The sequence below is a fragment of the Podarcis vaucheri genome, assembly GCF_965113315.1.
Source record: "Podarcis vaucheri genome assembly, chromosome: 2".
In the NCBI taxonomy this organism is placed as follows: Eukaryota; Metazoa; Chordata; class Lepidosauria; order Squamata; family Lacertidae; genus Podarcis; species Podarcis vaucheri.
The window spans coordinates 89,299,673-89,325,238 of NC_138760.1; the positions used below are offsets into that span (position 1 = coordinate 89,299,673).

The following is a 25,566-nucleotide window of genomic DNA, read 5'->3' on the forward strand; positions in this document are numbered from 1 at the left end:
TTTTGGTGGCTGCATGACCCCTGACTGGCTAGACCACAAAGCATTGAAAATATGTCCCCACCTCTTTTTTAAAAAGAGGGTGAGATCCCCCTTTAAAAATATACCGATGCAGAGGGGTATTGAATGGGAATAAAACAATGCAAAGTATGATAAAATCCTGGGGAATCTTTGGGAAACCAAACCCTCATTTTTGTCACCAAAAACGTTTGCTCACAGGAGGTACTTTGCAATTAAGATTAGAAATCAAACACTGCAGAAAACCAATCTTAAACCAACAGTTCTCCCCTGTGATGTAATTTTTCAAAAATTTATGTAGACATTTCTACCCCAGATGTGTTGCAATGCTTTTGCTTTCAACATACCTTTAGCGAATGGGATGTGAATCAATATAAACATTAAAGATGCCTTCCTCAACCTGGTGCCCTCCATATGTTTTGGACTATATCTCTCATCAGCCCCATCCAGCATGGCCAGTGGTCAGGGATGAATGGGAGTTGTAGTCTAACACCCAGAGGAGGGCACCACATTAGGGAACGTTGGAGTAAAGCTTCTGAGTGTGTTTTATGGGTGTTTCTTTCATTCGCCATGGGTGTCAGGTGTGAGAGAGATCAGGGAGCTTAAGGTCCTTGGAAGAGCCCAAGCCTTCCGCTTCTAGGCTCCCAAATGCTGAATGGCTGTAGCTTGGAAAGCCAGGGATGATGCAAGTGGTCCTCTTTGCGCTGGGCCGCCAACCTGTTCCTTTGACTGCAATACATGTTTATTTCAAGCAGGGGCAGGAGACGTGCAGGTGGGCAGGGAAGATCTCTCCAGGTTTGGGGTGTTCACATGTGCTGCCTTTGTTTCCCCTTCTCTTGAGAACCGATCCCCATGGTTTCCTCCAGCCAATCAAGTACTAGAATTGTGGACTTGAACCTTCCACACCAGCAGTCACGGCTCATAAGCCAAGTTGGTTGTATAACGTTCTGAAGAATCCCTATTTTTCTGCAGCAGAGCTCTAGGCCCCTGGTTGGCCTTCTACATGCGTCTCTTCCATGTTGATCAGATCTGTACGTTATTAAGCTGTATGCTGCTTTTTTGTTTTTGCTGATGTTCAAAGTTCAATATGGGGGTCCTCCTCCCCATCTCTTCTGCTGCAAATAAATTATGGATTTCTCTGTAATGAAACCTGGTGTAACCACTCTGTCTGCTGTGGCTGGTCCCGCTGTCGTCATGCTGGCACCTTGGCTCCCTTCACTGGCTTCCTTGCATTTGAGCTGTGATTTGTCTTGCAGGGGTGGCACAACCCGTGGGCAGCATCTCTGACTTGAGGGTCACTGAGACTTTGGGGAACAGAGTCAGACTGGCCTGGACGGGTGTCCCTGGGGCCACAGCTTATAAAGTTGTGCTACGCAATACCCAGGGTGAGTATCTAGGGGAAGCTGAATTGTGGGGTGGGATTGCTTCACGGTGGTCCTGGTGCTATTGAAGATCCAGTTTGCATCCTCAGCTAATAGGAGCAGGGATGCGGGGGGAAGCAGAAGAATTTGGTCCATTAGGGAAAATGGGGCAGTATCACATCAGCCTCAGCCAGAGCTCAGCCAGCACCCACTGCCTGCCTTCTTACTTGCATTCAGTCCAGGAGGACTGTCTGTCATCTTCCTCCTTCTTAGTGTGAGTGTTGCCACTGTCAGAGTCAGAAGAGCGGAGAAGGGCAGTGAAACCCAAATTAGATATCTCTGCCTGTCATGGCCCTGGCCCCACTTATTGTCAGCCTCTCTGCTTTCCACCCTACCAGTCCCTACCAGTCATTGCTGAGGAGGAGCAAATGGCAGCCATAGGAGAGGAGGCAGAGTTGTGCAGTGCAGTGCAACAGCATTTGTTGACAGATGGATGCCCTTCCCAGAAATTGTTCCTCAGCCAACTCCCGATACTGTCTTAAATGTCTCTCAGTTTTACTTCACAAGCAAGAGGGCTAGGAACTTTTCTGCCTTAGAAAACCAATGTGAGTTCCTCATTTGCAAGTGAAAATCGTGAATGTGTAGCACACGGTTGCTTTGGTCTCTGCTGCAGATGGCACGGAGAAGACACGGCGTATCCCAGGCTCCCAGACCACCGAGGACCTGACTGATCTGAAAGAGGACGTTGTTTATGTGGTGCGCATATCAGCAGTTATTGGCAACCGTGAGGGTAGCGCTGTTCCTCTCAACATCCGAATCCGTAAGTGTCAACCGACTCATCCCAGATAGTCCTAGGCCCTTTTCAGAAATTAGCCTCCATGCGCATGGAAGTGGGAGCGGGGCCACATATCCTAGCACCATTGCCACCAGCTCCACCCTGAGACCTTGGTGCAATAGGAGGGAGAGCCTGTGCCAATTACCGTATTTTTCGCCCTATAGGACACACTTTTCCCCCTCCAAAAATGAAGGGGAAATGTATGTGCGTCCTATGGGGCAAGTGCAGGCTTTCGCTGAAGCCTGGAGAGCAAGAGGGGTTGGTGCGCACCGACCCCTCTCGCTCTCCAGGCTTCAGGAAGCTATCCACAAGCCTGGAGAGCCGGGCTCCCTAGGCTTGCGGATAGCAGCCTGCACCCCGAAGCCTGGGGCGTGCTGAGCAGTGTGCCCTGGGTTTCGGGAAGATATCTGCAAGCCTGGGGAGACCGGTGCGACTTCCCGCCGGGCTCTCTAGGCTTGCGGATAGCAGCCTGTTCTGGGGGCTGGGGTCGGGGGAAGCTCGGGCTTCCCCCGCCCCAGCCCCGCGCCTGGGGGGGGGAATACATTTTTTTCTTTATTCCCCCCCCAAAAAAACTAGGTGCGTCCTATGGGCCGGTGTGCCCTATAGGGCAAAAAATACGGTAGGTAGAGCTCAGGTGGGTCTCCAGCTCCTAGCCTTGAGAACCCAGCACTGCTTCCACACCCAGAGGCAGTGATGCTTCCAAATATCAGTTGCTGGAAACCACAGGAGGAGAGGGTGCCTTTGTTCTTGGGTCCTTCTTGAGAGTTTCCTGGTTGGCCACTGTAAGAAAAGGATGCTGGAGTAGATGGGTCATTAGCCTGGTCCAGCAGGTCTTCTTGTGAGAAGATTTAACAGGTCACTCCCCGTCTGCAGTATGGTGATAATAATTCCTCCCTGAGACAGGAAGCACTTCAAAAACTCCCAAGGCAAGAGGGGAGAACATTTTCCAGCCAGAGGACCACATACCTTTATGGGTAGCTTTCTGAGGGCCACATATCAGTGGTGGATGGGGCCAGAGGGAAATGTGGGTGGAGCAATAGATGTGACTCTTTGGTGCCATGGGCTGCATCACAGCCATGCAAATGCCAGGGGTTTCTTCATACATGCACTCACTCCCATATCCCATTCAGACAAACCAAGGGCATCATCACATGTCAAGGACACATTCCAACCAGGCAATAGCACTTCAGGAAGGTGTGGAGTAGGGCTGGTGAGGGACATGGCCTGAGGAGGGGAATGGTGACCTGAGGAGGGGCATGGGGGCACTATAGACACCCTCTGGGCCTGAAGTTCCCCACCCCTGCTCCAAAGTGGCATGTAAGTGTTTGTGCATGACCAGTTTTTCCCAGCCAACACGCTCAATTCTGTCTTTGGACTTGCAGAACGCCCGTCTGTGGGCAGCATCACCAACCTACAAGTGGCTGCCCTTGGACCCAGCCAGTTGCGCGTGACGTGGAACCCAGTTGCCGGGGTTACCGGATATAAGGTGACGTGGCGGCAGAGAGATGGTGAGTTGTTCTGTGTGTGACAAAAATAATATATTCTGGCTTCAGAATTAGGCTTAATTGGAACTTGGAGGTCTGCTGTATTTAAGGACTAAAGTGTAGTGTCAAAACTAGAGAGATGAAATATATCAGGGGTGGGATAGGGCAGGAAGGAGAACTAGTTTGGGACTGCTGTCCAGTTACAAAAAGTGACATCCCACTGGAACTCTGTGGACTTGATTAGCCTGATTAAGTTGGGGAAGGTCTCCACATAAGTTAATTCTAAAATGCAATGCCATTTCGGACAGGATAGTTTAATGAAGCTGTTTTGAACCATTTTTTATAATCGTATTTTTATGTTGTAACCTGCCCTAGGACCTTAGGGTGAAAAGTGGAAAATAAATAAACAATCAACCAATCAACCAACCAACCAACCAACCAACCAACCAACCAACCAACCAACCAACAGGAGTCTAGCTTAATCAGCAATCTAGAGATCTCTGAGTTCATTTTTTATAACCAAGCAGGGAAACAGTTTTGTATTTCAAAGGTGAAATACAATAGCCAGGAATTCTGAGCTTGGGTTCAGCTTATTAAAAAAACCCCACTCCAGTTGGAATTTGTATTCCTTTGGGCAGCAAAATCTCTCTCAATTGGTCTCTCCTTTTTTAAAACACACACACTCAGTGTTGCTATTATGAAATATTTGTCTCAGAAGGATGTAGACTGGTTTTGTAGTATGCCTGGAAGCTGTTCTGTTTAAGGATACCTTGTTTGTGCTAAGATATGCTGTTTCTGTTGGAAATTTCTGTCCGGACTCTTACTTGGCAATTGTGGCAGAAAAAGATTCCCAGAGCTGCTGTCTGGTAGCTCTCAGTTGAGGGATTTCTTGCCGTAATAGTCCACCCTGTTTTCAGCCCTGCTTTAAAGAATACGCTTCCTCCAGCTTGATGTTGTCTTCTCCCCCAGGTCAAGAGTTCTCTCAAGTCCTTCCAGCTAATAGAAACTCCTACACTATTGAGGGCCTGAGGCCTGGGTCTTTCTATCTCATTGGGGTCTCGGCCTTGGTTGGCAACAGAGAAGGGACTCCGGTTACCGCCACAGCTACAACAGGTGAGGTCAACTCTGGCTGTAGAACAGGGATGCCCACAGCAAGTCCATCTCAATGGCACTGCTCTCAATCATCCTTTTCCGTTCTTTTGTTTTGCAGCCCCTGATCAAGTGGGAATGGTCACCAGCTTACAGGTCCTGGAGTCTCGGAGCACAGATGTGCGAGTCACATGGGTTGGTGTGCCTGGAGTTACAGCCTACAGAATTGTGTGGGGCCGCAGTGATGGTACAGTAGCTGCTCAGTTTATCAGTTGTCTGCCTGCATTGATGCTATTTCTCATGCTGATGTTTCTCCCAGAAAGTGAGATAGCAGAACCTTGGCAAGTCCCAGAATCCAAAGCCCCATTTGTTTTTCCCAAGTATGAAACTGGTTAAGACAGGGTTTAGAAACCTCTAGCCTTCCAGATGTTGCCAGACTGCAACTCCCATCTTTCTGACCATTGGCCATACTGACTGGGAGCTGATGGGAGTTGGAGTCTAACAACCTTTGGAGGGCTACAGGTTGCCCATCCCGGTTGTAGGGCAAGGATAACCTTTTGTCTGCGAATAGTATCAAGAGTTGCACTTGCATTAAAGTGTTAAGATCAGAAGGTGGAAAATATGAAAACAACGAGAATGAAGATTTGGAGATATGCTTCAGAGGTCCAGACTATGGGGAGCCTCAAAAAATTAATAATTACAATTTGGACTACAATTTGGTCGTTTTTTTATTTTAGTTTATTGTTTTTAATTGGATTATGATGCAGATATGTTGACTGGCTGTTTTTATTGAAAAATCAATAAAAATATTTAATAATAAAAAAAAAGATTTGCACTTTCGAACTGGGATAGCCTGAGATGATTTTTTTTTAATATAAGTTTTTATTAGTTTTACAAAGTTTTTAAAACAATACAAACATAAAAAAGACATACAAACACGTATAGTTACATAACCTTTTTTTCATAAACCTTGTTTCTCGGACTCCCCCGTACCTCCCCTTTCTGCATCCTAATGTCCCAAATTTTTCCAGCAACTTCTAAATTAGTTCTGTCAAACATATGTCTTCTTTATCTTTCCTTCAGTCTAATCTTATATCGCTGTAACCCTTTCTTTCTCAGAGCCTCGACATTCTAACATTCATCAAGTTTATAATAGTCCTTAAGATAAATTTTAAATTTCTTCCATTCTTCTTCCGCCGTCTCCTTCCCCTGGTCACGAATTCTGCCAGTCATCTCAGCCAGTGTCATATAGTCCATCACTTTCATCTGCCATTCTTCCAGAGTGGGTAGATCTTGTGTCTTCCAATACTTTGCGATGAGTATTCTTGCTGCTGTCGTAGCATACATAAAAAAGATCCTATCTTTCTTTGACACCAATTGGCCGACAATGCCCAAGAGAAAGGCTTCTGGTTTCTTAGGGAAAGTACATTTAAGTACCTTTTTCATTTCATTATAAATCATTTCCCAGAAAGCCTTAATCTTTGGACACGTCCACCAAAGGTGATAAAAAGTACCTTCAGTTTCTTTACACTTCCAACACTTATTATCAGGCAAATGATAAATTTTTGCTAGCTTGACTGGGGTCATGTACCACCTATAGATCATTTTCATAATATTTTCCTTTAAGGCATTATATGCCGTAAATTTTATACCAGTGTTCCACAACCATTCCCAGTCAGCAAACATAATGTTATGACCAATGTCCTGTGCCCACTTAATCATAGCCGATTTAACTGTTTCATCTTGTGTATTCCATTTCAGCAGCAAATTATACATTCTTGACAAATTCTTAGTATTGGGTTCTAGCAATTCAGTTTCTAGTTTTGATTTCTCCACCTGGAAGCCAATTTTCCTATCTTGTTTGTAAACCTCCATTATTTGATAATAATGGAGCCAATCTCGTACTTTAGGTTTCAATTTCTCATGACTTTGTAATTTCAATTTGTCTCCATCTTGTTCCAAGATTTCCCAATACTTTGGCCATTCGGCCTCCATATTGAGTTTCTTCAATGCCTTAGCCTCCAAGGGTGACAACCATCTAGGGGTGGGATAGCCTGAGATGATTTTGCCCATCCTTTTAAACTCTGCTCTGCTTCGAAGGTGGACCTGAAAACAGCAAGCTGCTCTCGGGAAGCACCAATTCCTTTGACATCCAGAACCTGGAAGGCGGAGTCAGCTACACTGTGAAGGTCACTGCACTGATTGGCAACCGCGAAGGAGACCCCGTGTCTCTCATTGTCACCACACGTAAGACTTCAATGGATTTGTGCGCCACATCTCTGTCTAGTCCTCATTTCAAGGAGCTCTGGGCACTACTCTGGCCACTCTGTGAGTTAGGCTGGGGGTCTGGAGACGGTGATTTGCCCAAGGTTACTGGTGAGCTTCATGGGCAAGTGAGTGAGGGGTGTGAGCATCAACTGACTCCTTTTAGGTGGGGTTTAGCACCCTGGATTAAGCAGTGGCTGCATTTGTAGCTGTCATCCCAGAAGCTCCCTGTGAAACAGGGTGTGGACAGGGGTTTTCCGGATCTTTGGAATGCCCATCTGTGGTGGGTGCCAGCTGCTGTTCCTAAACGAAAGGTGAAAGGCCTTGTATTCATCCCACATTAAATACCCAAATGGACTCCTGGAGCACCCTGCAGGATGAGTCCAGGTGCATTCTTCAGTTCCCCTCAGCAAGGTTCACTCCCTTCATCCAGGACAAATAGTTCCTATTACAGTGCCTTCTCCTAACCATGGCAGCAATCGACCTCCCTGGATCCTCTTCCTTTGCTAATCCTCCCAACCTTTCCTCTCAGCGACAGTCTCAGTTCAGCCAGTTGGGAATCTGCGTGTGACCGACACCTCTGAAAAGCACATCCGGGTCGAATGGAGCCCAGCACCAGGAAGCACAGGCTATCGGCTTGTCTGGCAGCCGGCAGATGGTGAGTATTGCCTACACCAGAGATGAGGAACCTCAGGTCTGAGGGTCTCTCTCTCTGGCCTCCTTGCCCTTGGGACTCTCCTCAGACACCCCTGCTTTGCACCCTCTTAAATGTTTCCTTCCTCCCCAGCTAGAACTCTGCCTGGGTAGAAGGGGGGGTGTGAATTTGCATTTGTTGCTCCACCTACTTTCGTTTCTGGACCCACCCACCTTTGGCATGTGGCCCTTGTAAGGTTGCCTATAAGGGAATGTGGCCCTTGGCCCAGAAAAGGTTCCCCAGCCCTGTTGTGCTACCTACACCTCTCTTACTTCCACCCAGCACTCAGGAAATTAACTCCCTCTCTCACCCGGGGCAGGCGGACCAGAGAGGAGCCAGCTGCTTCCGGCCAATGTCAACACCTATGACATCAGAGACCTGCAGCCAGGAGGGCGTTACGAAATCCGCATCACCAGCCTTGTGGGCAACCAGGAAAGCAGAGCGGTGGCTGTTGTTGCCAACACTGGTAAATCCACCTTCCATCCTCCACTAAGTTGGCCAGCCTCTAGATCAGCTAGAAGACACATTCTGTCTGTTTATGAATTTGGGAGATAGTCAAAACGTACCTCGCTCTCGCAGGTGCCCTTAGGTTGCCTCTTGTACCCTGTGGGGCTCTGCCTCAGGCCTGGCTCTGCTTGGAGTAAGGTAGCCATCTCATGGCGGCATCTTCAAATTGCTTTTCATCGGAGCTAAAAGACTTCGTTCGCTGTGCTCTCCTTTTTTTCCCTAGGTCTCACATATGTGACCTGATAAACAGTGGTGGTTTTGAGTTGTTATTTATTTACTTATTTGATTCCATTTATGGACCCTTTCCTGTGAACTAGGTCAAAAGTGATTTCACAGTAAATTTCTTGGGTGTGTATACCCTGCCAGAGGATTAGATTGGAGGGCTAATAACTTCAGACCATATTAAGGTCTTTGTATGTTGTCCCCAGAGATAATGTGTTGTATAGGTTCTTCTGTTTCTGCCCTGTTAAATGTTTTAAACCCGTCTTGCTGTTTTTTCCTCAACTTCTAAAGGAGGAGTTTTTTGTTTTGTTTTTACATCTGCAGTGGTGTTTATATATTATATTTTTGTATTGCCTTTCCATGGAAAATGAATCACTGTAACAAACCAGTGGTGGCTAGTTGTGTATATGGCACTGTTCTCACATCTGCTGTGCTGTGAAAACATCTTTGTGATGAGAACACTCTCGCTTGTACATGGTAGTTATAACTACTGCAAAGGACTTCTGCAAAGCTCGGGGATGTAAGTGCTTCCATGAGGAGTCAATGGCACTGGGGAGAATGTTTCACTAGTGTGGTAACTACTGTAATTGATCATGATTATGGAGGCTCAGTTGCTTCTCTTGGTGGAGGCAAAGATTGTCTGAAGGCCCCAAACAACTGCCTCACCTTTTTACCTCTGCTTGTCCAGCAGCAATGGGTCGTGTGACCAACTTTCGGGTGGCAGAGATTCAAAGGGATACTGCGATCTTGACCTGGACTCCTGTTCCTGGGGCCACTGGCTATCTCCTCACTTGGAAATCTCCACGAGGTAATGGCAGAGGTTGAGGACCAAACTACTGGGCCATTGAGGGGTGGGTGGGTACGAAAGAGGAAATACTGGCAGTGTGTCCTAGTGCCATCACTTCCTCCAGCTCTTGCACAGCTGAAGACTGGGTGAGGAAAGGCAGCTTGCAGCTAGCTAGCAAGAACAGATCTTGTTATATCTTGGCCTTCCTCCAGCGACCTCAGGGCAGCGTGCATAATTCTCCTCCCCCGTTTTAATCCCCCAACAACCTTGTGAAGTAGACTGAGGCTGAAAAACATTGATTGGATCAAGGCCACCCAGGGAACTTTGTGGCTGAGTTGAGATTTGAACTGGAATCCATATTCCAATACTTTTTAAGTACTGCCCCACACTGGCTCCTAGGAAGCGTGAAAATGACTGGAAGATTATTCCTTCCTTGGCAGATGTAGCTGGTTCCCCCACCCTCCCCACCCCTCACTTTTCTCCTTTGTCCAGAGGTCATGCACAGGCCAAATCTCCCCTTGGCATACCTTCTGCCACTGGTTCCAAGACCTACTGCAGGCTTGAGATCTGTTACATGGGGGGGGGGGGCACGGCATCCATACTGGGTCATCCCCTTGTGGAATTGCCCTTGTTAACCTCCTTCATGCTCTTGCTTTCTTCCAGACGAAGTGGAAGCACAGAGAACGTTGCCTGGGTCTGCCACATCGCACCAAGTGTCTGGCCTCCGCCTGGGCAGGAGCTACACCTTCACCATCCGCCCGCTGTTTGGGAGCGTCACAGGTCCTGAGACTTCTGTGACTGACCGCACAGGTGAGGTATCCTTGCACCTGGGAGGGAAATGCAGGACCTCTCCTATGTTGGAGGGCTTTCAAAGAGGATTGGACAAATTCAGGGAGGTTGCTGTCATCAACAGCTATTAGCCATGATGGCTCTGCCTCTGCTTCAATGGTCTGAAGCAGTTTCTGGAAACCAAAGGGGGGAGAGTGCTCTTCTGCTTGAATCCTGCTTGTGGGTTTCCCACAGGCATCTCCTGGTATGTCCCACGGAGGACCTTACGGTTTTCAAACAAAAACATTTTGGAGGTCCCGGGCCACAGGGAGGTTAGGCTGGCCTCAACCAGAGCCAGGGCTTTTTCAGCTGTGGCCCCAATCTGGTGGAACGCTCTAGGGCCCTGCAGGACTTGACATCTTTCCGCAGGGCCTGCAAGACGGAGCTGTTCCACAAGGCCTTTGGCCAAGGCACAGTCTGACCCCCTCCTTTGGCAATCCTCACAGAACTCTTGCCCAATGGTTGCCCTTAATTTGATTTTGAATTGATTTTAAAACGAATTGATTTTAGAATGTTGTGTTACTTTTATTGTTGTTAGCCGCTCTGAGCCCGGCTTCGGCTGGGGAGGGCAGGATATAAATAAAATTTTAATTTATTAATTTATTTATCATCATCATCATTATCATCTGGTTGGCCACTGTGAGAACAGGGATGCTGGACTCGATGGGCTAGTGGCCTGATCCAGCAGAGATCTTCTCATGTTCTCATGTTGTGCCCAAGGTCCTCACTCCCTGTTATGTGTTATGTTCCCGAGGAAAACAGGTGGAGCTAGGTTGAATCATTTTTACTTGGGTTGTGCACAAGGGCTGTGCACAAGGGCAGCTTCTCGCATGGGTGGGTGGAGAAAAGTCTCTTTGTTTTTATGTCCCTGGACCTCTGCTTGGACGCCAACCCTACTCATTTTGAAACGTTCCCCTCTACAGTCTGCCGAGACGCCCGCAGAGACGTAGTTTTTCTCGTGCATGCCACTCGAGACAACGCCTACAACGCAGAGGCCGTGCAGAGCATCCTCTCCAACACTGTATCTGCACTGGGCCCCTTGGGTCCTGGTGCCACCCAGGTAATGACTGGCATAAAGGGGCTGCAGCTCTTCCTTTTGGCTCAGTTTGCATGTGCTGTGGGTGTTGGGCCACTTGGTAAAACGCCCATGCCAAGCCTCTGCCGCATGGCAAGCCATTCTGGTGTCTAGGCTCCCACTGCGGTCCTGGTGATTTTCACCTCTCTCAGTGCGAAACCTCATTTGCTATGGTTTGTGTCTGTAAGGCAAAAGTGGATCGAGCAGCATGGGAAGCCAGTGGCCAACCACACAGTATTTCAGGTGGCTGCCTTGCTGGCCTTCAAGTAGATTTCCCTTAGACATTTCCTGTCTTGGCTGCGGAGTGTCTTGGCTGCAGTGCCCTCTTCCATACAACTCTCTTGCTCTACCTCAAGGGTGGAGAACCCCACTCAGCCAGAGCACTGCAACCCCTTATTGGTGGTAGTGGGCGGGACCAGAAACAAAAAAGGGTGGAGCAATAAATGTAAATTTTTAGCTTTGTGCAGTATGCCTGTTTCTATACAAACTCTCTCACACACATATACAGTACATGCCTTTGGCCATATCCAAGTCCAAGCACACATTCAGTCCTGGCAAAAATACTCAAGGAGGATGTGAAGTAGGCTGAGGAGGAGGTGTGGCCTGGGGAGAGTCCCAAGGGCCAGGTGGAGAGGCCTGGAGGGCCACATCCAACCCTGGGCTTGAGATTCCCTACCTCTGCTCTGACTTTGTTTTTTCCTTTTCTCCCCCAGGTGGGCATTGTGCTTTATAGCTACCGAGGCCTCCCTTTACTCCGGCTCAACCGCTCTAGTGACTTGCCAACAGTCCTGCAGTTTATCCGCTCGCTGCGCTATGATGAACCCAGTGGCAATGCCATTGGTAAGTGCAGGGCTGGGGGACTGAGCCGTGTGGTGCAAGTTTCATTGGTTCAGAGACCAGGGAGGGCATCGCTGTAAGGACAAAACACACACACACACAGAGGGCTTTATTCCTGTTGAAATTCAGAGCTGCGTGTCAGGAGCTGCTCTGTCCTCTGGGCCTGAACATCATCACCTGCTCTTCTCTGGGATTTGATCTGGAGCAATGTGGGGCTGCTTCCAGTGTGGGACTGGTCTTTTATCAAGGAAAAGATAGCCAGAACTGCCACAGGTGTTGACTGTAACTTTAAGAACTGTAACTTAAAGCACATGTGTTTGAGCTTGTTTCTTCCTCCTCCCTCACATACCTTTTTTCCTTGTGTGCCATGTCTTTGTAAGCCCTAAGGGCAAGGGCAATCTTAAAACTGTTTTTTGCAAGCTACTTTGTGAGTCTTTTCAGCTAAAGGGCAGGGTATAAATGTTCTAAATAATAATGATGATAATAAATCTGTCCATGGGGCTGGCCAGTTACTGCTGTAAAGCCTGAACAAAGTAGTGGGCAAGATCCCAAATAAGAGGTGACTACTTCCACTCCTGTAAATCTTTCTTGACAGTGAACTCTCCCGCACATGCTTGCTTTCTGTGGGTAAGTGTATCTTGGGTCCTTTGCTTTCTTCACTGCAGGAGCTGCCATCAATTTTGCCAAGAGCGACATGCTGAGCCTCACTGCAGGGCGCAGACCTGGTGTGCCTGGGACCCTGGTGATCCTGGCGGATGGTCCATCCAGCGATGATGCCATTGGGCCAGCCAGGGATCTCAAGGCCGCAGGTAAGGCCCACAGGCCCTTGGAGTGTGGAGGGGGGCGGGAATATAAGAGCACAGGAGCACAGGAAACTTTCCTTGCATCTTTTGCCTGTCCTGAATCTTCCAGCATTCAGCTTCATTGGGTGACCTGGGTTCTATGAGAGAGGGAGAATAAACTTATCTCTGTTCACTTCCCCCACATCTTGCCTAATTTTATACACCTCTGTTGTATGTGTTCCCACCACTGTCACCTATTTTCTGAACAAGATAGCTCCAGATATTGTAACCTTTCCTCATAAGGAAGTTGCTCCAGACCCTTGATTGTTTCGCTTGCCCTTTTCTTTGCAGTTAGAAAAAAAAACTTTTCCTGAAGGTTCTCTTGGAAAGAATTAGTCAAGCTGCCAGTCTCTTCTTCTGAACTGTTAATGTGCCTTGCCCAGGGAATGGCCAACCCACAGACCCCCTCGATGGGCTTACTTTCTCTTTCTGCACCTTGCAGGAATCCAAGTGCTGGCTGTTGGCATGAACGGGGCTGACCGCGAGCAGCTGCGCCGCCTGGTGACCAATGAGGACCGGCGCAATGTTTTCTTTGTGAGGAGGGATTTGAGCACTCTGCCAGAGGCGGAAGAGGGGCTTGTCAACGCCCTCTGCAGGGCAGCCGACACTGAAGGGGTAAGACGTTCCTCACAAAATGCAGGGGAGGGATTACCTGCAGTTTGCTAAGCCACTGAATGGAGGGAGGTGAATGGAAGAGTGTTTGCTCTGCCTGTTCAGGTAGCACCCATGCAACACAAGACATCTTGAAGCGTAGAAGGACAGCCGTGCCTCCTGTTTGTACGTGGCCTGGATTCCTCATACACGAGGGCCTTGTCTTAAGTCATGGGTAGACAAACTAAGGCCCGGGGCCTTATCTGGCCCAATCGCCTTCTAAATCTGGATGGTCCAGGAATCAACGTGTTTTTACATGAGTAGAGTGTATCCTTTTATTTAAAATGCATCTCTGAGTTATTTGTGGGGCCTGTCTGGTGTTTTTACATGAGTAGAGTGTGTGCTTTTATTTAAAATGCACCTCTGGGTTATTTGTGGGGCATAGGAATTCGTTCATTTCCCTCCCCCCAAAAAAATATAGTCCAGCCCCCCACAAGGTCTGAGGGACAGTGGACCAGCAGCTGACCCCTGTCTTAAGTGGAAATGCCTTGTGGTGTGCATATAACCACATATTAATGTTTAATTGTTTTTTTATTACCCCCAATTTTTTAGCTGTTCTTACTTTATCTGTAAGCCACCTTTAATCCCTGTCAGGGGGAAAATGGGAGTATAAATAACATCTTCATCGCCACCATCATTATCAATTATAAAAATAACCACTTGGTAAAGACCATCCCCTGGAGCACTCTGCCAAGTGGTGGAGGAAATTCACCTCTGATTTTACATGGTAAAATGTTTTGCATCCTGGCAGGACATCACAGGCCACTGGTTGTGCCAATTGGTTACAAGCACACTGTGGTAAATTTCATCCAACATCCAGCACAAAATGTTTTCATTCACTGGCAGCAGCATTATAACTATTCTAACACTGGTCTTTTTATCCTTTGTGTTTCCCCACTTCCTCCCTCCCTCAGCCTAGACCAGAGCCCTGTACGGTGCAGTGTCCTAAGGTAAGTCACAGGAAGCTCCTGTTCAGCAGGACTAAACCAGGACAAGGAGCCGATGCTCTTTCCTGTAGCAGGCCAGATAAGAGCAGGAAATGGATACCAGGGGTGTGGCTTTTTTGAGGCAAGGGCTGTACCTCCACAGTAGAACACATGCTCTGCATGCAGAAGGTCTCTGGGTCTTCAGGTAGAGCTGGGAAAGGGACCCTGATCTCAAACCCTGGAGAGCTGCAACCAATTAGTGTAGTCAGCATGGAGCTAGGTTGACCCACTGGCCTGACTCCCTATGTTCCTAACTTGGCATTGGCAGATAGAGGCCTGGTCAGAAATTGAATTGGTGGTGAAGCTGTAGACAAGTATTTCCAACCTGTATTTCAGATACCAGAAAAGGGCTTCTGAGCCTGGGAGGAGATTCACACCCACACGCCCACATTGATAGAATACGTGAGGGGGGACTGCGGTACTAGTTCTGCACATGCCAGAAATGGGTGCTGTGTCTACAACCACCCATGTGCTTGGGCAGGGTGGGGAAGAGCCTTAGGGCATGCTCTGCTGTATGAGAAGAGCTTCTCTGGGCCAGGCCAGGCTAGGCCTAATCAGAGCTTCTCCTTGCATGGAATGAACTCTAGGTGTGCATATCAGTATTTCTCCCACCAGTCAAATATGTGGATGGAATGGCGGGGGACACAGGGCAGAGCGTCCTTCCATAGCTTGAGGGGGTGGGAGTATCAGCTGAAGTAAATGAGAGATGTGGTGAGAGCCACCAGAAGACTTTCACATCTTGGATAGGGACTCTACCAGGTGTGCCGACTCTAGGGGGCCGAAGGCACCTCAGCCCCCTTAATATTTGTTTCAAGGGGACCAGGCCCCCTCAATCTTTAGGTGGTCCTGCACACCACAGGCCCAGGGGTCAGCTCCTCCAGAGCTCTCAGTCTCCTGTGACGTGTGCACAGTGTCACATGTGTGTGGTGTGGCCTGCGACCCCCCTGGCCCCCAAAAATATTGGGGGTCATTCCTGTGCCTCTGGGTTCTACAATTTATAGGCCAAGGCTGAGAGGAACCTGTGGCCTTCCAGATATTATTGTACTCCAGCTCCATCAGCCACATCCAGAGTGGCCCATGGTCAGCTTTTGACACTTGAGGGGCATGTTTTTAGGGCCCACCTTATTTATATGTTTGCAAGTTGTTTGAAAGTGTTTTTCTATTGTGTTCCAATGCTGTAACCTGGCCTTGGACCTTAGTGTGAAGGGCAGGTAAGAAAGACAGAAAGAAAGAGTAGTCCGGCAGTATTTGCAGTGCCACGCATTAGCCAGCTCTGCGCTAGGCTGGCACAGAATGTGGAAGTGTGTTCAGTTCCCCTTAGAGACAGGATGGAGGGAGTCGGCAATGGTGGAGTCAGACTAATGATGCCATGCGGTTTCCTAGGTGACGAAAGGCGGGTGGAGAATAGGAGGGACTTTGGCAGGCATGGAAATGGCTCTGCGCTGTTTCCCTGTAGCTGTAGGCCAATCCCAAAGCTATTATTATTTATTGAATTTATATACCACCCTATACCTGAAGGTCTCTGCACCATTTGACCACTTCACAAGAGTTTTTTCCTTATAAGTTGCCCAGAGAGAAGCAGAGAAATGTTTTGAGTTATTTCTTCTTGCGTGCAAACTGTGGCTTCTCTTTTATTTTCCTGCAGGGTGAGAAGGGCGAGCCTGGTGAGATTGTGAGTATCTGAGATGTCCCAAGGAAGGTGATCTCACACTGAAGTCCTTTTAGGGCCTATAGAGGGTTGGTCCCTGGGGGTAGAAACAGCAGTTAATCTCTCTGATCGTTTTTGCAGGGACGGAAAGGACGCATGGGACTTCCTGGGCCTTCTGGAGATCCGGTAATGTCTGCTCTTTTGTGTGGGTCCCTGGGCTGTATGGCATGGAGTAGAGCTCATCTTGTTTGTTAGGGTGCTGTTGGTTTGACTAGAGCCCTTTCCTTTTCACACTATTGGGGGCGAGGCAGGTGGGGGGGGGGACCCCTTGGCAGCATCCCAGCCTGTAATTCAGGCAGGTTATAGCTCCCACCACCAAAAGCATCTGGAAAAAAAAACCCACAACAGCAACCAGGCAGTTCATAAATAAAACAAATCCTATTATTTGTCTTTGGTTTTTTTCAGGGGCGCAATGGGATCCCAGGTGCTCCAGGCCCAGTAGGACCTCGGGGTCCTCCAGGTGATGTCACTGAGCGGCGGGGTGAGAAAGGAGACAGGGTGGGTACTCACAGCATCTCATGTGGTCTTGAATATTTTACTCAAGAGGGAGCAGAACACTAAGAATGTTGGAGCTTTTATGGGCAGGAAGCCTTCCTTGTTCCTCCTCATCAATCTGTTCAAGATCAGAGAATCCCTCTGGGTTCATCTTAAATTGGAGAATTTAGCTTTATGGTGCCTCTACTGGTGAACTCCCTTTCCTGCAAGATGAATAGGCTATGGGAGCTTGTTGCAATAACTTGCCTGCTTGGGTTACCTGGAGCTATCTGCTCTGCAGTCCTTTTGCTTTTGTTATTTGGATCTCACTGAGGGCCTGGCGAGTAACAGGCCCTTCCTTTCAAGTAAAGAACAAATTAGATGATCTGTGATCCCTTTCATTTCTAGTCTTCTAAGACTGAAATCCTAGGCACGCTTCCTGCTGGAATAAGTGGGATTTATTTCTGAGTAATACAATTAAGATTGAAACCCTAACAAGCAGATGCCCATGGTAAAGAACGACTTATGACCGTGTGTGTGTTCTCATGCACGTGCTTCTTATTCTTAAGCGTAAAAGGCATTTTCACAATGGCATGTTCTTAATCGCTCTGTTTTCTTCCAGGGATTCCCGGGAGCTGATGGATTGCCAGGGAATCCTGGCCGCCCTGGTGACCCTGGTTCTTCTGGCCAACCAGTAAACAGCTTTTTTCTTTTTAACATCTTGCCACCTGTCATTGCACCCTGGGGCATTCCCATTTCCCATGATGCCTTGCTGTACTGAGACATTTATTTGTCTTCATCCACCAGTTTGAACTTAGGAATGATGGGTCCCCCTTGAGCAAAGAGAGCTATCTTCTCCTTGCACTAAGTTTGTAGTATTGCCATGACTTAGGTTAGCCTGACCTGACTAGTTGCAAATGTCCTCACCTGGCTTTCTAAACTATGAGAAGCTTCAGGGATTCCAGTAATTAGCCTGAGTTTGGCTTCCTTTGGAATGAGGTCACTTTGGGACTTACTGGCATTTTGTAATATTTGCTTTTATTCAGTGCTTTTTCTGGGGGGGACGCAGGGGTATGTATACCCCTAAACATTTTGTGCATCTAAGTTTGACCTCATTTGAGGGGCAGTATTTCAATATGAGTAGGAAAATGAGAGTATCCCTAAACATTCTTTTTAGAAAAAAGCACTGCTTTTATTTACAGAAATGCAGGTTGAACATAGGTGGGAGTTCACAGCTTAGTGCTCCCAACAGATACCCACTAATCACCCAGAGCTCCAACTTAGCTACCTGGAAATTCAATCTGCCCCAGCCTGTGCTGTCCATTTATACCATAAGTGAGGAACCTATGACTTTCCAGATGTTGCTTTACTGCAGTTCCTATTATTCCTAACTGGATGGTAGAGTCCAACAACATCTGGGAGGGCTAAAATCTTCCCCATCCCTGATCTCAGAATAATAAAATTGTAGAGCTAGAAGAGACCCCAGGGGTTATCGAGTCCAGCCCTCTCCAATGCTGGAACCTCATCTAAATCATACGTGGCAGATCCAACAACAACCTCTAAGGAAGGAGAGTTCACCACCTCCCGAGGGAGTCTGTTCCCCTGTTGAACAGCTCTTAAATCCATTCACACCCACACATAGCTTGATGACATCACCCCCCGCCAAGGAAGGGGGCAGAAGAAGGGGGAAGCAAGAAATGTCCTCCTTCCAAAACAGATATTGGCCACCCTTAAGGTCCTTTAATTTCCTCATAAACTGAGCTGAGCTATTTTGTTGAATACCAGTTGCTGCAAACTACAGGAGGGGAGAGTGCTCTTGTGGTCAAATCTTGTTTGTGGGTTTCCTACAGACTGGCCACTGGTTGGCCACGCTGAAAACCAGGACCAAAAACAAGACCCCAGTCCTAGGGATCTTATGCTAGGACTACTTACCAGTGCAAATCTCCATCCAGCTTGTGCCACAGGCAACTTTCACTAACAGAAAACCCAGCTCTAAAAGAATGCTGAGTCGGCAGCTACCCAAAGGGCCCGTTCAGCCCAAATCCAAATCCCATTGCAGCACTATGTGGCTGTACATGTGTCATCTTCCCATCCCACCTGCTCAATTTATGATTCCTACCCTGGGGCGAGGGAACCCTTTTTATTACTGTCCATTACTGCATTTATTTTCTCCTCCACAGGGCGGCCCTGGCCTTCCTGGACTCCGAGGACTCCAAGTAAGTAAAGGGGTTGATTCCCATGGATCCCCTCTCACTGACTGGAAAGACTCTTACTTATCCTTACCGTTTTCTTCCAGGGAGAGCGTGGAGTGATTGGCCCAATAGGGCCAAAGGGAAGCAAAGGTGAGCCGGTAAGTGCATAGACTACCCCCTAGAAGGCTCAGGTGGGGTCTTAATTCCTAAATTCCTACAGGGCAGTGTTTCAAGACACACTGCCAAGCCAAAGGTGCTGTGATGGTGAGAACCAGAGTTAGACAGGAGAAACTGCTCTAGCCTGCTCCTTCCCAACCCTGTCTTTCTGTAATCTACCATGGTCCCACAGCCAGTGAGGTGTAGTGTTTAGAGTTTTGGACTAGGGCCTGGGAGACCAGGGTTCAAATCCCCACTCGGCTATGAAGCTCACGGGGTGACCGCGGGCCAGTCCTTGCCTCTCAGCCTAAGCTGCCTCGCAGGGTTGATGTGAGGGTTAAATAAGGAAGGGGAGAACCATGTGTGCCATCTTGCGCTCATTGCAGAAAACAAAAAGCTGGGATAGAAAATTAAATTAATACATAATTAGAATAGAATGGAGAAGGATACCTGGTTGGGAGAAATGGTGAGGGGGTAGGAATAACACTAAGCCCTCACTTTCTTATCTCTTCTGAAATTTGGCATTTGGGTGGTATAACTATCACACACACACACACACACACACACCTCTTCACACTCACACTCCCCACCTCTCTGGAGCAGGGGCATATTGGACCAGCATCTGTTGTAACCCACATTCAGCTGGACACAGGTAGTCAAGGTTCAACAGCACCGGGACCAGGACCTCATGTCTGGGAGTCCTGGGACTGGTTCTTTGACTGCAACATGTTCTGTTATAATTTATCAGGGCTTTCCTTCCCAGATTCTGCTTCCTTATAGGGACACCAGAAAGCACCAGGCAGCTGAGGCCCAGATTGCTTGTAGGCTTTAAAGTGCCTCCTCTTCTCAGTCGATGACTCTAGAAATCTGTGCACCCTTCATATTTCACCCTGCGCAATCTAAATTCAGCCCCCAGCTTTGCTAGTAATAAATATACTTTACTTCTGCTCTTTGCCTTACAAAGGACCCATATGTTTGGTAAGTCCTAGGGACAGATCCGATTTTTTTATATTATCAAAGGGGATGGGGGCTTTGTTCCTTCACCACAGCATACCTTGCAGCAGGCATGGCCAGCTCCATGTTTGAGGGGCTCCCCAGCAGTGTTGTGCAGCATGTCGTCGTCATCCCCCCGGTCATCAGTGGAATCCCACCATTGGGCTTGCTGGTGACAAGCAGCAGTGAGGAGGGAAGCAGTCACCTGCACGACTATAATCTGCGACAGATGGATCCAAGCTGCCTGCTGTTCAAAATCTCCTAGCCTAGCATCTCACGGGAAATTTTGAATGTTGGGTGGCTCACACTACGCAACCTGAACCAGAAGGTACAGGCAAGAGCGTGGCTCAAATTCCACACCATGCATTAGCAGATATGGACTCTGCCTCCGATCCAGCAGCCACCCTTTGATTCTGGGCCCGAGGCACAGTCTAGCCCATTGGCTGCAGCCAGCGCAGCTTATATATAGTCCAACGCATTTGGAGGACATCTGGTTGCAAAACATTTCCAATCCTTGTTAAAACTATTTAAAACTTGCAGGCATGCCTTTCCCCTGAACTTTCTGCTTTTGTTTTGTTTTTGCTTTACAGTCCAGCATGTGGAAAAGTTTAGGTGACCCTGAAAACTGGCTCATGATGTTTTTTAGTTGGTGCTGGTGGGCGTTACGCTGCTTTTGCTGGCACACATCGCATTTTAGCATAACTGGCTGTATTTCCTCCCAAGAGAAACTGAGGCAGCCTCCCGCTTCATCCCTGAGCTGAACTCTGGTGATGTGACCTTTGGCCTTTTGTCTTGGGCAGGGGGAGCCTGGAGAGGTTGTAAATGGAGCAGGAGGTGGTGGGCTTCCTGGCCGGAAGGGGGAGCCTGGCGAACCGGTACGTAGCATCTTACAGGCAAGAAATGAGAAAGTGGTTGAATGGGAGGGGAGGACCACGAAGGGGAGGGAGGGATAGTTGTACTGCATGAGAACCTGAGCCCCTTTGTACATCAAGCCCCCATCTCTTGAAGCATCCTGCAGCTGTTCAGCACTGCTGCTCTTTCTGTGAAATGTGCGGTGCAATCCTCCATGTTCGGTGAGCTTTACCTCCATGCAGGTGTGCAGAAGATTGCAGCCAATTGCCTCCACAGTGGGCTAAGTAGGTACCAACTGGTGGGAATGGTCCTGTGTTTGTTAACTTCGTTCTTTCTTCCTAAAGGGAAGCCCTGGACTTCCTGGAATTCCTGGGTCCAGGGGACAATTTGGTGATCCTGGACCTCCGGGGCCTATGGGACCTCCTGGGCCCGTGGGACCTGCTGGCGAGTTTGTCAAGGTATGCTCTCCCTTCTCGCTGATGGCTGTGTTGTTTCAGCAACTGCACCTTATGCAGTCCATGCACGTACACATTGCCCCTTTTGCTAGGTATGTAGGCAGGTGTTGCAGCCCCATGTGAATCTGTGTGCACAGGAAGGGAGGGAGAGAGGGAGACATGCACACACATGTGCTCAAACCCACAAATTCACAACAAACAAGCTTCACTCTATGCAACAGCTCTTGCTATTTGTCTCTCATCTTCCTCTTTCTAGTGATATACGTATCCCCTGGCACATATATCAGCCTCACACAAATCCCCTCCCTGTTCTGTCACTATTCACTATTCACAATCCTCATATCGCTCTTCAAGTATGCAGGGCTGGCCAACAACAGCACAAGCAACCCAAGTGGCAAAAAATTTTTTTGGGAAGCACCAGTAGAACAGCAAACAGCAGGAGAGATGCAGTCAATCATCCTCCTGTGACATAGCTAAAGTTCTTGGACCACATCTCCCCAATGGTGTGTTTTTTTGGATCAACCTTGACCCTGAAAGTGTGCTCTCACTGAATGCCCCAGGGTTTCTCATGCATATACCTATCCCTGCGGTTTCTTCTTACCAGACATGGGCCCCCAGAGTTTCCCAGCTCTCCTCTTGGTTGAGTCTATCCTGTAATGTGCATATTGTTGCATCTATACCCTGTAAATGGCTGTTGCGTGATGCACTCTGCATTTGGATAAAAACATGGGGCGCTTGGAGATACTGAGCATAAAACTTTGGCTTACATGTGGGCAATTTTTCTTACAGGGAGAGAAGGGCGACCGAGGTGAGCGAGTAAGTGATCCTTCTTTTCCCCTGGCTGCTTTGCCCTTGCTGTTGTGGCACATTTGATCCTGGGAGTTTTGTTTGTGATTGCAGAACAATTGAGTAGGAGAGCTGGAAGAGAGCTTAAGGTCTTCTTTTCCCTGCCCTTGTGCAGAGACATCCTATATTGGCATACTGGTACCCATAGCATTTTTTTCTTTTGCACAATTATTTAGCCTTAATTAAAGGAGCTGTATCATCAAGTATATTTGTAGACCATGGATGGCCCTGTCTCCTCCAGCCCTCCATTTATTCTATACGTGCCCAGCTCTTCTTGTTTATCACATTTTGTCTGATTATCTCATGGTTTGCATATTCCCCTCCCTCTGCTTCAAGGTAAGCTCAGTTTCACTCTCACCCCCCTCACATTGACTCAGATATTTTTTGGGTCTTCTGACTAGCCCACCCCAACATTCTCATATGCATACCTATAAACATATTTTAGTGTCTTTGTTGCCTTCTGACTAATGGCTCTGTGTATTAGTGGTCTGCCAAAGTCTTATTTCAGTTATGTATGCTGATAGTTTTGTTCTCTTCTTGACCTGGGAATAAGTGCAATTTCTACACTTGGCCAATCTCATAGTGTTTTCCATCATTGTTTCTTACCTGTTTACATTCACTTCCTTTCAGTTGTGCTAGGAGCTGTAGAAGAAACACAGATTTGCGCATGCATCTACTTCGAAACAGTCTGTTTGTTCTGTTAGGAAAGGTTTAGTAAAGCTCAGACACAGATTTCAGACTGCAAAGCTTTAACAGCACAAAATGAATTCAGAAATGAAATTAAATGGGAAAATTCTCTTACATCTAAGCTTAAGAGAAAATTGCACATCTTACTAAACTGGGGTTACTGCCATTCTCAGATGGGCTTCCTGCTTAAATTATATACTGTACATCTGGACACTACCTCAGTAACTGTTGCTTGCATCTATTTACAATTTGAACTGCTCTTCTTTGAACATCACAACTGTATGAAATAAGCTTTACCTATGTTTTATACAGAAAAATCTTCCTGTTCCAGGATTATGGATGGGTCAGTCTTCAAGTTAGCTGTATTGTGCTGAGAAGACCATGCTTGTAACTGGTTGTACAATGTGTCCTCTGTTCCCTATGTAATATTATGCTGTGCCGAAATTGCAATTGCAGTGTTGTAACTGTCCAGGGCCTCACTTTGGTTGTTTTCTAGGGCCCTCCTGGATCAGGAGATGGGGGTGTGGTCAGAGGAGAACCAGGCCTCCCAGTGAGTATCTCCTTTGCCATTCTTTTGGATAGGGGACCACAGAGAGGATTAGAGCATATGGGCAAATGCAGTGTTTAAAGATGTGGATGTGAGCATTGCTTGAGGAATACTAGAATGGGGCTGTGAGAAGTTTATAGAGGTGAGGCTAACATTGTCCAGGAGCATTGGACAGTTATTGCTGGGGGAAGTTTAAAATTGCCAATGATTACTGGATTCAAATGCATAGCGACATATTGGGGGGGAAATGTTGAGTTTTGATTCTTGGGAAAATGTGATATATCTGCAGCTCTTCTTCAAGGGAAGGCATCTGAATCCCCTGCACAACAACTGTATGTGACTAGTATATGAATTGCAAAGGACATAAGATCTTTTGTGTTGCCTTTTGTGCTCTAGGGTATGCCAGGAGATCCTGGGCCAAGAGGACCTCCTGGGCTCGCAGGACAGAAAGGAGACAAGGTAAGACGACCATCTATCTGCCCATGGACTTTGAGGGCAAGCAGCTAGTAGGTGAACATAATTTAGTGTTCCTCTACCATTTCTCAAAGGGACGCGGGTGGCGCTGTGGGTAAAAGCCTCAGCGCCTAGGGCTTGCCGATCGAAAGGTCAGCGGTTCGAATCCCCGCGGCGGGGTGCGCTCCCGTTGTTCGGTCCCAGCGCCTGCCAACCTAGCAGTTCGAAAGCACCCTCGGGTGCAAGTAGATAAATAGGGACCGCTTATTAGCGGGAAGGTAAACGGCGTTTCCGTGTGCGGCTCTGGCTCGCCAGAGCAGCGATGTCACGCTGGCCACGTGACCCGGAAGTGTCTCCGGACAGCGCTGGCCCCCGGCCTCTTGAGTGAGATGGGCGCACAACCCTAGAGTCTGTCAAGACTGGCCCGTACAGGCAGGGGTACCTTTACCTTTACCTACCATTTCTCAGTCCCCTGCCAAAGCAGAAACCTGCTTTTTCTCTGCTTCTGCACAGACGCATTCGAGACAGTTAACGCAAGAGTTGTACAGATGCGAATTAGTTTGCGATGCAGATACACTTCTTGTTTTTAATCCCTCAGTTCCCTGTAGCCTACTTGAATTTCATGGGTGTTTATTTAAAATATTTCTAGCCCTACCCTTCATCACATGCGACCCAAAGGCAGGGATAGGACTTTTGTTTCTTACGGGTAATAACTTATTTGCTCTGTGTTCAAAGGGGGATGGAGAAGAAGGTTTTCCTGGACCACCTGGACGGCCTGGAGACCCAGGAGATCGAGTAAGTTTTTGAGAGAAAAGAAATTCCTGCTATCTCCTGATGGGATTTAGAGCCTATGAAAGCTAGATTATTAGTTTCGTTCTCAAGAGGAAGAGCCTCAGTAAAAGATCAAACAGTTCCAACAGTGTCCACATTGTCTGGGGAAGTTTCCTTGAGAGATAACATGAGCCACACGGCAGATTCCTCACTTACCAAGTAAAATGCTCTTGCTTTGTCTTTAGGGCCCTAGAGGACCTCCAGGTGAACAGGGAAGCAAGGTAGGTACTTTCAAGTGTCCTAGAATTAGGGCCACAACATGTCTCTCATTGACTCTTTCCATTGGCTGTCACCCATTCACAGAATACTCTGCAGTTGGCCCAGCCTAGTCCTTTGGTATGCAGGGTTGCTTTTCCTTCACAGGAAACTCTTAATTCAACCCCCCTCAACAATGATAGAGGTTAAAAACCCCTCGGTTGCTTTGCAATGGGCCCCTTCACCAACACTTGCACCCTCATCCATTGTTGAATCACTTGCATCCTTAAATGCTGCTAATACACCCACTATTTTTATGACAGGGAGACCGAGGGCAGCCTGGTGAGATCGGACCACCAGCAGAGAAGGTGAGCTCTGATTGGGAAATGTGACTATATTGTACAGGTGGAGGCAGAATCATGTTGAGCCAATATTTCTTTGCAGAGATGGAAGATAACCAGCAACTCGGTTTGGGCAGCTGCTGCGTATTACATAATGAGACATCAAGTGACGTGCATTCATGTCTAATGAATTGGCCGCATATCAGTCAAAAGCTGATTCTCAAATGTGTGTCCATCACTTGGTGTTGCATCGCTTTATACATAGCCCTTGACACTTTAACATGTCAACTGCCTCCTTTCAAACAGAGCGATATGAAAGCCCTGTCTGTGGTGTATGATTTGGGATGCTGTTTTCACA

The 25,566-nt window shown here is 47.8% G+C and overlaps 1 protein-coding gene across 6 annotated transcripts in view; it reads left to right on the forward strand.

Moving 5' to 3' along the window:
• Positions 1-25,566, forward strand: part of COL7A1 (collagen type VII alpha 1 chain) — a 121,549-nt gene that overhangs the window by 32,219 nt on the left and 63,764 nt on the right. For 5 of the 6 annotated variants that reach the window (XM_082209112.1, XM_082209111.1, XM_082209109.1 and 2 more), the window contains 29 exons: positions 1,272-1,400; positions 2,050-2,196; positions 3,594-3,719; positions 4,665-4,808; positions 4,906-5,031; positions 6,885-7,031; positions 7,582-7,707; positions 8,063-8,209; positions 9,161-9,280; positions 9,923-10,069; positions 11,011-11,147; positions 11,876-12,002; positions 12,665-12,808; positions 13,284-13,456; positions 14,407-14,442; positions 16,124-16,150; positions 16,268-16,312; positions 16,592-16,684; positions 17,283-17,354; positions 18,841-18,876; positions 18,957-19,010; positions 20,802-20,876; positions 21,198-21,311; positions 22,098-22,124; positions 23,338-23,391; positions 23,785-23,847; positions 24,577-24,636; positions 24,858-24,893; positions 25,191-25,235. In XM_082209112.1, the coding sequence (XP_082065238.1) occupies positions 1,272-1,400; positions 2,050-2,196; positions 3,594-3,719; positions 4,665-4,808; positions 4,906-5,031; positions 6,885-7,031; positions 7,582-7,707; positions 8,063-8,209; positions 9,161-9,280; positions 9,923-10,069; positions 11,011-11,147; positions 11,876-12,002; positions 12,665-12,808; positions 13,284-13,456; positions 14,407-14,442; positions 16,124-16,150; positions 16,268-16,312; positions 16,592-16,684; positions 17,283-17,354; positions 18,841-18,876; positions 18,957-19,010; positions 20,802-20,876; positions 21,198-21,311; positions 22,098-22,124; positions 23,338-23,391; positions 23,785-23,847; positions 24,577-24,636; positions 24,858-24,893; positions 25,191-25,235 (2,777 nt within the window). The remainder of the gene's footprint in view (positions 1-1,271; positions 1,401-2,049; positions 2,197-3,593; positions 3,720-4,664; positions 4,809-4,905; positions 5,032-6,884; positions 7,032-7,581; positions 7,708-8,062; positions 8,210-9,160; positions 9,281-9,922; positions 10,070-11,010; positions 11,148-11,875; positions 12,003-12,664; positions 12,809-13,283; positions 13,457-14,406; positions 14,443-16,123; positions 16,151-16,267; positions 16,313-16,591; positions 16,685-17,282; positions 17,355-18,840; positions 18,877-18,956; positions 19,011-20,801; positions 20,877-21,197; positions 21,312-22,097; positions 22,125-23,337; positions 23,392-23,784; positions 23,848-24,576; positions 24,637-24,857; positions 24,894-25,190; positions 25,236-25,566) is intronic. The other variant, XM_082209110.1, reaches the window with a different exon arrangement.